The 12,258-nt window shown below is 60.7% G+C and overlaps 1 protein-coding gene across 4 annotated transcripts in view; it reads right to left on the reverse strand.

Annotated features, from left to right (window-relative positions):
• Positions 1-324: 324 nt before the first annotated feature.
• Positions 325-12,258, reverse strand: part of UNC5A (unc-5 netrin receptor A) — a 61,854-nt gene continuing 49,920 nt past the window's right edge. For 2 of the 4 annotated variants that reach the window (XM_082453464.1, XM_082453463.1), the window contains 13 exons: positions 9,629-9,772; positions 9,276-9,379; positions 8,934-9,114; positions 7,348-7,512; positions 6,113-6,301; positions 5,705-6,007; positions 2,852-2,939; positions 2,458-2,626; positions 2,061-2,294; positions 1,783-1,932; positions 1,535-1,699; positions 726-904; positions 325-491 (listed from right to left, as the gene is read on the reverse strand). In XM_082453464.1, coding sequence (XP_082309590.1) covers positions 326-491; positions 726-904; positions 1,535-1,699; positions 1,783-1,932; positions 2,061-2,294; positions 2,458-2,626; positions 2,852-2,939; positions 5,705-6,007; positions 6,113-6,301; positions 7,348-7,512; positions 8,934-9,114; positions 9,276-9,379; positions 9,629-9,772 — 2,237 coding nt within the window. In that variant the 3' untranslated portion in view covers position 325. Of the gene's footprint in view, positions 492-725; positions 905-1,534; positions 1,700-1,782; positions 1,933-2,060; positions 2,295-2,457; positions 2,627-2,851; positions 2,940-5,704; positions 6,008-6,112; positions 6,302-7,347; positions 7,513-8,093; positions 8,262-8,933; positions 9,115-9,275; positions 9,380-9,628; positions 9,773-12,258 lie in introns of all 4 variants that reach the window. The other 2 variants (XM_082453466.1, XM_082453465.1) reach the window with 2 other exon arrangements.

Here is a 12,258-nt window from a genome sequence, read left to right on the forward strand (position 1 = left end):
TGTGTGTATGCGGCCCCCTGGCTGGGGCAGGAGGAGAGGTAGCATCACACGCACATACACACACACAGATGGGCTGCACCCAGCCCGGGATCCAGGCACTGTCCACCCTGGGCCCTGGGCAGAGTGGGAGCAGGTGGCAGTGCCAGCCCGGCCAGGCAGGCCATGGAGGGGAAGGAGTGCGGGCAGGGTCTGAAGGGCCAGTGTTAGGGGACAGCGTCTGCCAGGAGGGGGCCTGTCCACGCGGCTCTCCCCGGTGGTGGCTTCTGCCTGTCCCTGGCGGGTGCCAAAGCTGGTGAGAGTGTAGGCTTTGTGGGCCTCGCCGGCCTCAGCATTCGGCCTCTGACACTGTGAAGAGGCCAGCATCTGGCTGGCCAAGTCCGGCCACTGCTGCAGCCAGCTGGCTGAGGTTGCCGTTGGGGAAGTGCCGTGCCTCCCACAGGTTGAGGATCATGGCTGTGGGGCTGGGCTTGGAGGCAAAGAAGCTGAGATGGCTGCAGAAGGGAGGGGAGCCCATCAGTGGCCTGGCTTCCCTCAGGCTGCTGCCTCTACCCTCCTAGACCACCCAAGGACGGGCCTCCCCTCACTCAGCCAAAGGGATGCCCCAGCTGCTGGTGACTGGGGCACAGGCCCCAGAGTGTGTCTTGTCCACCCGCCCCCCATTCCTCTCCACCCAGGCTGGACTGCAGGTGGCCTTCACAGCCCCTCCCTGCCCATCTCCCACCCACCTGTCCAGGTGGAGTTTCTGGGCCAGAGTCCGCCAGTCGGCACCACGGCTACAGGGTGGGTCTAGGCTGGTAATGATCTTCTGCCGAATGAGGAAGGGGATCTTGAAGGCACTGGGGCCCACTAGGGCTGGGACCCCCCCTTCACTCTCCAGGGCCAGCAGCTCAGCGAATCTCGTGTCCTGGGAGTGGGGAGGGGTGGAGGTACCCATTAGAACTTGCCCAGACCAGCCCACTGCTACCCCACCCCGGGGGAATGCGTGGACCACCTCAGGGCATGGGGACAGCGTGGGCACTGTTGCTTCCCGGTGGGCCAGGGCCCTGCTCACTGGAGCATTGAGGTGCAGTGACCTGCCCACAGTCACACAGCCAGTGAGCAGAGGAGCCTTCTGACCTCATTCTCCTTCCCACCCCATCACTCCTCCCTAGGTCACCTCTGCCACCCTCTGCTGACCAGCAGAACTCTGCTGATCACTCAGAACTCACTGCTGTCCTCTCACTGCCTCTGTCCTCCACACTCAGTTCCCTCATTGCTGCCTGTCTAACTCTTACTCATCCTTCCAGGCCCAGTAAAAGTCCCTCCTCAGGGAAGTCCTCTGAGGCCCCCAGGCCAGCTCCAGCTCCCCCTCCCCTCCCTGCTGCTCCCACCTCCTCCTCCCCAAGTCCAACAACATCTGTCTGCATCTGTCTATGTGTGCATCTGCACCTCCCTCCCTGGGAGACTTGGAGGGAGCTGCCAAGCGGTTTCTAGGAGGTGGGCTTGGTGGCAGGGTAGGCCCAGTGGGGGAGCACGTTATGGCAGTGCTGCCCACCTTGGTGATGTTGAAGTTGATGTTGAAGCTCTGCCCGTCGCCCTCCACCTGCCATACCCACACCTTGCAGGCCAGGTCGCTGGTGCTGGGGCTGACGCGCTCCAAGGTGAAGGTACAGTGCAGGTACTGCTGTGTGCCATTCCAGATGTGATAAAAGGGGATCTCCTGGGGGTGGGGGGTGACAGAGAGGCGGCATCAGGTGTGCCCAGCTCAGGTGTGCCCAGCTCCAAGCACCTTGAGCGCCGCACCTGGTAGCTGACAAGGAGCTTGCTCTTCCACAGGGAGCTGGGCACGTCATGGATGGACAGGCGCAGGTTGTGGTAACTGTCCTTGAAGTGCAGGATGCGAGGCTCCTGGATCAGCTGTCCTCCCAGCTGCTTCTCCAGCTGTACCACCTCCTGCAGTGCCCCAGGTGTCAGCCAGGCCTGGGGGCTGGGAGCGCCCCTCTCTACTGCCCCCTCCCCAGGGCCGAGGTGGTCAGCCGTCAGAGCCGGCCTCCCTGTGGCAGGGCAGGGCTGGAGGGTACCTTGAGTGCATCGTGGGTGTCATGCAGGCAGTAGACTCGGATGTTGTACTCGAGGGAGGTGCAGGCCACGGGGGCAAACAGAAGCAGCTTGAGGCGCTTGGCCGCGGCCACGCTGAGAGCCTCTCCCACCAGGGCGAATCGGCCCAACTGCTCCGTGAAGACATAGCAGGCGCCGGCCTCCAGCTGGCAGTAGTAGAGGTGCGAGGGTGCCTCCTCGCCGAGGTGCAGCACGTCCTGCAGGCAGGGCCCGGTGGGTCAGCTCGCAGCCAACCACAGCTCTGAAGAGCGGCCGGAGACTGGGGAGGGGGGGTGTGGCTCAAGGGCCAGGCAGGAAGCCAGACACCACTCTGAGCTCCGGGGGTGGGGTGGGGGTGTGAGGAGGAGGCTTGGGGCTCACCTCCCAGCTGCCTTCGCAGGACTGCTTTTTGAGGTGCAGGCTCCAGCTCTCGGGGCTGGGCTCCCCACAGTGGTCCATGGCGAGGATGACGGGCCGGGTGAGCAGGACTCCGGGGGGCCCACAGCTAACGATGGGACTCAGCAGGGTCTGACAGCCGGCTAGGGGCAACCTCAAGTGGGGAAATACGGGTGGGAAGGGAAAGGTGTCAGTGGGCCGCCCTGGGACCCTGGGGTTAGGGGCTGTGGAGCTGGGTGGAGCTTAGGAGCCCCTCTTCCCCTGCCCTCCCTCAGGCCAGGCCAGACCAGGCCCAACAGTGGGGTGGGCAGGGGCGTCACGGTGACAGCAGGCAAGGACAGGACCCGCCCAGTCCCAGCAGCAGGGCCCATGCCCACACCTCACATCCTCCGGCTTGTGCAGTGTGAGGTAGATCTCGTAGATCTTTCCTCGGGGTATGGCATCTGGGGGGATGAGGAGGCTGATGCCTGTGACAGAGCGGGGGGACAGCCGGGGCTTACCAGGGCTGCAAAGACACCAAACACCTCACTCTGCCAGTCCCTCCCTGAGCCTCCCTCTGAGGACTGACTGGCGCCAGCCTGGCCTGGCAACAGAAGTGCCACTGGGACTGCCAGGCTGGCCAACCACCCGCACGGGCATGAAGCTGAGTCAGGGAGACCCCAAGAGTGGCTGAGGGAACTCAGGTGGGAAACGCGTGCCTAGTTAGCCTGGGCACAGAAAACTCTGGAACCCCCAGGTACGCTGTACCTACATGCCCCATCACCCACTTAAAACCTTCCCTGCCTCCAGGGTAAAGTGCAGCTCCTTGGCCGGATATCTAAGGCCCTTGGCCTGTGGGCCTGGCCTGTGCTGCGTACTTGGCTGTTCTGGAGCCACCACCCTAGGTGTGCCTCTGAGTGCTCCACCCTCCTGGCCTGCTCAAGTTCCTCCTCTCTCCCTCGGCTTGGCCACCTCTGGGTGGGCACCCCACCTCTGGTGACTTTGCTCCCTGTTGGGCAGTGGCCCCCTGCAGGTGGGGCCGGGGCCTTTAACAACCTTGCCCACTTTGGTAGCCCTCCCTAGTCTGGGTGCCATTGCACACACGTCCTGTCTGGCTGATTCGCCTTTGTCCCAGCGTCTTGCAGGGGCAGCATCAGAAAGCATCTGCTGGGGGAGAGGTGGTTCCAGGGGAGAGGCAGGGGGCAGGACACGGTGAGGCCAGGGGCTGGGGAGTCACTCTGGGGATGGCAAGGAGCGGTCCTGCCCCACCTTCCTGCCCTTTTAGGACAGGGAGCCCCTACATCAGGAGGGGCCTCAGAGGCTCATGACAGGCAGAGGGGAAGAAATTCTATGGCTATCCCACCAAGTCCAAAAGCATATGCATGCTCTCCAGAGTGGGCAGCTCTGAGGTGGGGTGGCTGGAATATCACTACTTCCCAGCAAGTGAAGCCCAGGAGAGAGAGGGAAGCCGGTGGTGGCGTATTTGCAGCTACTGCTCCCTTCACTATCCTGTGCTGCCTCCTGGTACCGGCTGCCAGGGTTGGTGATAGTCTCGGTGATCCACGTGTGAATGCTCTCTGTGGCGGGGGTACCCTCACTCAAATACTCATTCAGTGAATGCTAATGCTGAGTACTCAGGAAGGTGGGGAAAACCATGAGCCCTGCACTCATGAAGCATTCAGTCCGCGGGGAGACAGATAAGTGGACGGCAGCAAAGGATGCTGGGTGTTGGGGGAGAGCAGGGTGGAGCACAGCCCACCTGGCCACTCGCCCCACCAGGGGAGTGAAGGGTGGATGGTCACTGAGCGCCCACTGTGCGCCTGCCTTTTTCTAAGAGCTTGACATGGACCATCTCACCTCATCATCCTAGCAGCCACATGAGGGGGACATGAGGCACAGAGGGAGAGCTACCAGACCCGAGGGAGAAGTAGCAGTTAAGCTAGTGGATGGGGGCAGAGAGACGGCGTGTACAAAGGGCAGCCCAGTGTATTTGGGTTCATGAGAGCCCACCGTGGCTGCCAAGTGCAGGAGAAATGTGCATGGGAGGGGAGGCCACTGCAGCTGGCCACAGGGGATGAGTCCTTGTGGTTTTGTCATGTGGGCTTTGAAGGGAAAAGTGGAAGCCCCAGAAAGAGACATGATCAAGTGTGGCTCTAGTGAGTAAATGCTTGGAGCTGTGAATCAGACGAGAGGTGGGTGTGGTGGCCTAGCCCAGGAGAGGCAGCAGGAAAGACAAGCAGGAGGATGCAGGAGCATTTGAGGAGAAAGAATGATGGGATCAGTGTGTGAATGAAGCTGGTGTGGAGGTGAGGGGGGAAAGTGAAGAAGGGCAGGAGGCCAAGGTGACCTGTAGTTTCTGTCTTGAGCAACTCGACTGTGCCATCCTTGAGGAAGAGAAAACTGGGAAGGAGGAGGTTCTGAGGGAGGGTGGGAGACGGTGCTGTTTTAGGCATGAGGAATCTGAGGTGCTGTGAGACATCCAGATGGAGCTGTCCAGGAGGCAGCTGGGTGTACGATTCTGTCACCCAGGAGAACTGTGGCTGGGGATGGAGGAATGGGAGTGATCTGCACAGACAGGGCGATTAAAGCCATGGAGTGGGTGAGATCACTTGGGAAGAGGGCGCCAGGGTCGGGGGCGGAGGGGGGGCGGCGTGCTCTGAGGAACACCTACATTTAGGGAGCAGGCACCAGGAGCAGCTGGAGAGGAACAAGGAAGTCAGGGCCATGTGGGGTCACCTAAACTGAGGAAATAGAGAATTTCGGGGTGGGAGAGGGGAGTCACACCAGAGGCTGTGGCGCTTTCCCAAAAGATGACCATGGAAAGGGTCTGTGGATTCTCTGTGAAGGTGTCTCTGAGACCCTGTCCCAGGGGTTTCAGTGAGGTGGTAGGTGGAGGAGCCCCTGTCTAGGCGTTTTTCCTCTGCTGTCTCTCCACTAGTTCCCCAGCTCCCTGGGGCCTAGGGCCCGGCACACACAGGCTGGTTGGCTGTGTAAATGAATGGACAGTAGTCCTGTGTCCTTGGGCAACAGAAGGGAGATAGCTCTGGCCTCGGCCTTAGTGCCAGCCCCACTGCCAGCCAAGACTGGATCCTCTCCAAAACTCTATCCTCTTTCCTTGCTGGGCTGGCTCAGCCCTCGGGGTGAGGCTGAGAGGCATAGGAGGAACATCAAGGCTGTCCCATCCTCCTCCAGGAGGGACACATGCTAGTCTTGTCTCTTAGAGCTCCCTAGGGCACTCTAGGGTCCTTCCCACCTGTATTAGGGATCATCAGCCGGCCCCCAAGGAAGTTGAAGGTCCCATAGGCCATGTTGCTGGAGCCGCGGGGCAGGGATCGGAAGTAATTCTGGGTGGAGAGGCGGGAGACGAAGTCCTCAGCCTCGGAGGTGGGTGAGCTGTGGTGCAGCGTGTGGCGGCCGCCACCCAGCGGGCTGAGCAGGTGCCCGTTGGTGAGCTGGAACTTGGGGCTGGGCCCATCTTGCCGGGGACACAGACTGCCCTGGTAGGTGGTGGTGGTGGTGCTGAGGTCTGGCTGGATGGTGAGCAGATGGGGATTGTCTGCAAGGATCAGACAGACTTAGAGAGTGGCATGGGGGGCAGCCCTGTCTGGGCGGCCCTTGGCATGGGGGTCCGGCACAAGTGCTGGGGACAGGGGCACCCCACCTGCTTTGCTGGGCTTGATGCTGACGGGCTGGAAGCCTGAGGTGAGAATGGATGAGTCGGCCACATCCGAGTCCAGTCCCTCCTTCTTGCGGCAGTACACAAGAATGAGGACGAGCAGCAGCAGGAGGAGGCACACGGCCACGGCTATGAGGCCCACGTAGAGGGCCACGTCCTCTGGGCCGGAAGCAGCTGTGGGAGAGAGTACAGGCTTGGGAGGGGTAGGGTGCAGGAGGCCGGGAAGGAGAGGTCAGCGGTCTACGCCCCAGGAGGATGAGGCCGCCACTTCTCGGGCATCAGCACTAGTGGAGCAGCAGACGCTGGCAGCAGGGAGCATGGAATCGGCACACATGCATTCCAGCCCTGCATCTGCCACCACCTTGCTGTGTCTCTCTGAGCAAATTGCAACCCTCATGAGCTCAATTCATGTCGAAGTTGCTGCTGATGGAGAATGGAGGAGGGGAAGAGCCACTTTCCTGGGTGGCCTGGAACCAGGATGCTAGGCTGAACCTGCTCTTCTGGGTCCCAGGGCAGCTGAGACTGAGGGTGAGCTCCTAGGATCCCCAAAGCAGGGGATCTGCTTTCTGGGGAGGGGGGGCGGTCTGCCATTCTGGTTCCTGGCCAGTCCCTGGGCCAGGAGCAGGGGTGCTAGGGCTCTTCTCCTTGTCTGCTTAGCCCAGGCCTGGGGCAGGGCTGAGGAGAGAGTGATTGACTGCCTGGAGGAAGCTATATTGATTTTAGAAGGGCTTTGCATAATGGAAGAAATGTCCATCAGAAAGGAATTGACACAGATAATTAGGTTTTTAATTGAAAGAATGGGGGAGGGTGTGTTCTAGAGACAAAATCCAACAGAGATCTTTAATTGTTAGTTATGGCCTTGTAATTAACAGGCCTCACAAGTCTGGTGTCCCCACAGGACTTGTGTGTGCACTTGGGGGACGGGGCGGAGGTAAAACTGCAGGAGAAGACAGGAAGGGGGTTGGGAGATGATCCCAGAGGCCGGGTGTGCACAGTAAAACCTCCAAATGTATGCATGTCTCAGGGCAGGTATGGGAGGTATTGGGGTGTATGTGGGCACATGTTGGGTGTGTTAGGGATGGGGTTCGCCAAGGGTCCTGAGCTTTGAATAGGGGGTGCAGCCTGTGGCAGGGGACTGATCCCTTAGCTACCACCTCCCCGGGGCAGGGTCGGGCCAATCCTGGCAAACTCAAGAGGATTCCCGGGTGGAGAGGACTCACTGTGCACGCAGAGGTCACTGGTACAATTGCGGGTGTCCAGGTCAGTGCCTCGGCACTCCTCACCTCCGTTGCGGGGTGCTGGGTCAGAGCACTCGCGGCTCCGCCAGTGGGTGCAGTCGAGCCCACAGGCCGACCACTTGCTCCACGGGCTCCAGCTGCCATCCACTAGATGTGAGACAGACATGGACAAAGAAGAGATGGCGTGGTCAGCCCAGGGAGCCAGTCCAGGCCGTCTGCCAGTGTGGCCCCGCTGGGCGTCCGGACCTGGTGCAATGTCAGGGCCAGGGCCAAGCCTGCCAGGCTGCAAGCCCTCTGGTGTCCAGCGGGCCTGGATGATGCATGCTAATGACAAGAGGCACGATGACACTGGGCCTGCTTGGTTCTACCCACACCGGGGGCCATCCTGGCCCTGGGGCAGTGAGGGCACTTGGTCGCACAATGACCCTCTGATCCCAGGCGCAGGTGGTTCTGCAGCACCAGGCTGGGGCCTGCCCCACACTGACTGTACCTGTCCTGACTGCACCTTAGACCCTGTGACTCAGCCCCTCTGCTGAGGCTGAGCCTGGACACAGACTGAGCCCTGCCTCCGATCACACTGAACCCCATCCTGGCCTCAGACTGTGAGCCTGGCCCTGCGTGCGGGCGGGTGGGATGGAGCCATGGGGAGCAGGCTGGTGGGCACGATGGAGCCAGGGCACGGAGATGGTGTGGTGAAGAGCGATGCGGGAGGCGGCAGCCGCTGGTACCTGGGCACAGGGTGGCGCAGGCTGTTTTCTGGACATTCTGCCCCTCACAGAAGGCGCCCCCGTTGAGAGGCGCCGGGTTGGTGCAGCTCCGGCTCCTTTTCTGCCAGCCGCGCCCACAGCTGGCGCTGCAGACGGACCACTCGGTCCACGTCGACCACCCACCGTTCACTGGCCGGACAGAGAAGGACTGGGGTCAGGGAGCGGGGGCTTCCTCAGACACACTGGCCCAGGGGCCGGGGCAGGAGGACAGAGGGGCTGTGAGCTGGAAACGGGCAGGCTGCAGCTGTGTTGAGAGAGAGGTCCTGGAGGGGAGACCATGCTTCTGCCCATTGCCCCCAGGGCCTGGCAGCACCCGCTCCACAGCCCCTTCTCCCTGTGGGCACCAGCCCTAGCTGCAACTCCCATGCTCCTCCAACCCAAACACCAGCCTTTCACGGGGGTTACTCCCGCACCCCTCCCTCTGTCTGCTCCTGGGGATGCCCAGGTCACTTTACTTCCTACCCCGGGGACACAGGAGCACAGGCTGTGGTCTGTCACTTTCCTAGACTCCCATCCTGTCCACTCATCTCCTTCTGCACAATGGCCTCCTGCCCACAAGTAAGCCAAGGGATGGTCCAGCCACAGATGACCACCAACCTGCCCCCCATCTCCACCCAGATATGCCCCTTGGCTCCCTGACAGCCACAGTAAGTCCTCTCCCTGTCCTTCCCAGTCAGGCCACGGTTTGGCTTGCCTGGTCCTGGCTCTGCAGGGAGCCAGCCACACGTGGTTGCCCTGAAGGCAGCCCCAGTGCCTCTCCTATGCCCGGAGCCCTTCTGCCCCACCAGCACCGGGGCCCACCGTAGACGATGACAGCAGCGGAGGCGCTGCGGCGACGAGCTACGATGTTCTTGGCCACGCAGGTGTAGTTGGCCGTGTCGGCCAGGCGGGCCTGTCGCACCACCAGGCTATGCTCCCGCGTGATGTACACATTGGGGTCCAGGGATGGGTCCACCAGGTCCTCGTTCCGGAGCCACTCCACCTGGGGGAGGGAGCCATGCCGCTGCACTACCTGACTATGCTGGCCCTGCCCGGAGCGAGAGTGGCCCCTGGGGTGGGGGATCAGCCTGGAGGGGTGGGCAGGCGGGACCCAAGACCTGGGAGCACTGCCCACCTGTGGAGTGGCACTGGAGCCCCGCTCACCTCAGCTGGGGGGATGCCCTCTGGCGGGCGGCAGGGCAGCACGATGCCCTGCTCCAGGGACACCTCCTTGGCCAACGGCTCCTGCTCAAAGTTCTTGCGCAAATCTGGGGGAAGAACAAGAGTGTCCTCCAGGCTGAGTGCCTCACTCCAGGTCAGCCTGGCTGACCCTGTCCCCTGGTCCCGCAGGGGCCATGGCACATGCCAGAAGGAAGTGTCAAGTGCCCAGGGGGACATGGGAGTGGCTGGGCAGCGTCCATAGGCACTCCCTCCACCCATCAAGGCAGGATCTGAGGATTTCTGATGAGACCTCCTCCCCCAGTGACACCCTAGGGCCACCTCCGCCCTGGACTCACAGGCAATGCGGATGTAGGCCTTCTGACTCTTGGTGGTGCCCGAGGAGCTCCACGCCACGCACTGGCACCAGTACTCCTCCAGCCCAAACACCTTCTCCACCTGCTGCCTCGAGACATTGATGCGGACCTCCATGGCAGGCAGTCCTGAGGATGGAGGGGTGGGTAGCAAGGGCCGGGGCCATGCCTAGCCCCCAGGCCTCTCTGTGCAGTCCCCTGCCGGGCCCCTGCGCCACCGTAGTCCTCCCTCTGCTCAGCAGGAGAGTGGACGGACACTGGGGGCAACCCTCTACCTGGAGGGAACGCTGCGGGGCTCAGGGGGAGTCCCTTTATATCACCTGAAGGTCAAGAGTGGGTGCTTCCATTCATTATACTTTGTTACCCAAGGCCTGTCTCCCTGGAGTACTTACAAAAATATCACTACAGGGGCTTCCTGTTGTTTCAGAGACAAGGGCACAGAGGAGCTTTGGGCAGCAGGGGCTGGCAGAGGAGGTGGGGCAGATAGGCTAGCCCTGGGACCTTTGCGGGTAAAAAAAAAGGTAAGGAGCGATCTGGCTCACCTCCTGGGGTTAGTAGGTAGATCCTGATGCGTGATAATATAATAACAGCTATTAACAAGATAATTACAGTGATTATGTTGTATGATAATAGACCCCTGGGGCTTAGCAAGTGTTTCCCACATGCTGGCTTATCTTTTTCAATCTGCTCCCTTGGAGGTATTGCTCCCACTCCATGGATGAGGAAACAGAGGCTCGGAGAGGCAGTGACTTGCCACAGGCGTCCAGGGCTGTCTGCTGTCTGAATCCAGAGTACGTTCAGAGTGCTCAGAATCCAAGGTGTGCTCAGGGTTCACCGGAGGAGGGTGCTGGGGGTGCCCATCCCACGGGGAGAAATGTTGGCGAGGGGGAGGGGGCAGCTCACAGAGGGGAAGCTGGCCTGTGATGGGTGGCCGGGACCCTCTCTACGCTGAATGGACTGGGCTGGAGGAAACACCTTTCAAGGATGGACACAGTCCCCACATGTCTGCCACACCCAGAACCAGGTGTGGGGCATCTGGGGAGGGTCCAGACTTCTGAGGACCCAGAAGGGGGGATACCAGTCCTCCTCCAGGCCCCTGGCCCTCAGACAAAACCAGCGTCCCCAGGAGTAAGAAAAGACTGTTTCCAATTTCTCCTCCTCCTGACCCCAATTTCCCTTGGGTCATTGGCTTATCAGAAAGAGGGAGAGAGGCTGGTGTTTCCATTGTTAACAGAGAAATTCAATTAGGGCTGCATTGCAGGAGGAGCCGTGGCCCAGCTGAGCAGGTAAGCTAGGAGGCTGTTTTCTGTCTTAATTTCTCTAACGTGTCTTTCCCTGACCCCTGCCCAGACCCCTCCTCATGAGTCTCTCTGGCTCCCACACTGGGCTCCCTGATTTTCCTATCCCTCACCCCTGCCCCCTCGTGAGTTCTCACAGGAGATGGGGTGTGTGTATCACGTCTGGCTGAGGTCACAATCACTGGGCTAGATCCCTCCGTTCTGGGCACTGCCTACCCCATCCTCTAAGGTGCTGGATGTGTATGTTCTAGTGGTGTGGGATGAGGGCTGAGAAGCGAGAAGGGGTCCCTTACAGGGTCTGTGCATAGGAGAGGGGCCCTGGGCACCAGCCAGCTGTCAAGCACACAGATTCTTGGAGCATCTGAGAAGGAGCTGTGCACATACTTGGGGGTAGAGACAGGGTCCTCCCTCTCAGCCTTTGGGGTTAGTGGTGGGAGACCTCCAGAACATTCTGAACTGGAAACTTTTCCTCTCTTGGGTGGACAGGTCTATGGATGGACTGCTCCATCCCCCATGGTGGTGGGGGGAGCTCACGCACTACCCAGGCAGCTCAGCTCAGGGAGAACAGCACTAAATTTAAGTGCTCCTGGGACCTCCTTGGTGGTCCAGTGGTTAAGACTCTGCCTTCCAATGCAGGGGACGCGGGTTCCATCCGTGGTTGGGGAACAAAGATCCCACATGTCTCGGGGCAACTAAGCCTGTGCGCCGCAACTACTGAGCCTGCGTGCTGCAACAAAAGATCCTGAGTGCCGCTACGAAGATCCTGCGTGCTGCAACTATTTGGCTGCAACAGCCAAATAAATAAATATTAGGAAAAAAAATCTTAAAAAAAAAAATTTAAGTGCTCCTATTTCTTTTTCCCTGTCTCCTCCCCACTTCTGTCCTGCCATCTCATCTCCTTCTTGCTGCCACGAATAAGGGCCAAGTTTGTCCATGAGGTCTAGATCCAGGCAGTGCCCTGGAGGCCCACAGGCTCTGGGAGGTGGGGAGACCCAGAGCCTGCCCTGCTGGTCCTTGAAATGAGGGGCTGTGCCCTCCCTGCTGCAGATCAATGAGCAGCCTGGCTCCTGGGAGCAGTTTCTGGGCACGGCTGTGTCCGCACCTGCCTGGTAAATGTGAGCAGATGCTAGCCTTGGGGAGGGACAGGAGGATGGAGGGGTCCCTGCCGGCCCAGGCCCAGGAGCGTGTTGGGTGTGTGCAGGTGTGTGACTGCTGTGGGCGTGTGGGGAGGCCCTGGTGTGGGCATGCTGAGGGTTTCTGGGAGGTGGAGGGGTGGGGGTAGGGGGCTCTGAGGGCAAGCGAGGGCTTAGGGTACCT

The sequence above is a fragment of the Balaenoptera physalus genome, assembly GCF_965194825.1.
Source record: "Balaenoptera physalus genome assembly, chromosome: 3".
In the NCBI taxonomy this organism is placed as follows: Eukaryota; Metazoa; Chordata; class Mammalia; order Artiodactyla; family Balaenopteridae; genus Balaenoptera; species Balaenoptera physalus.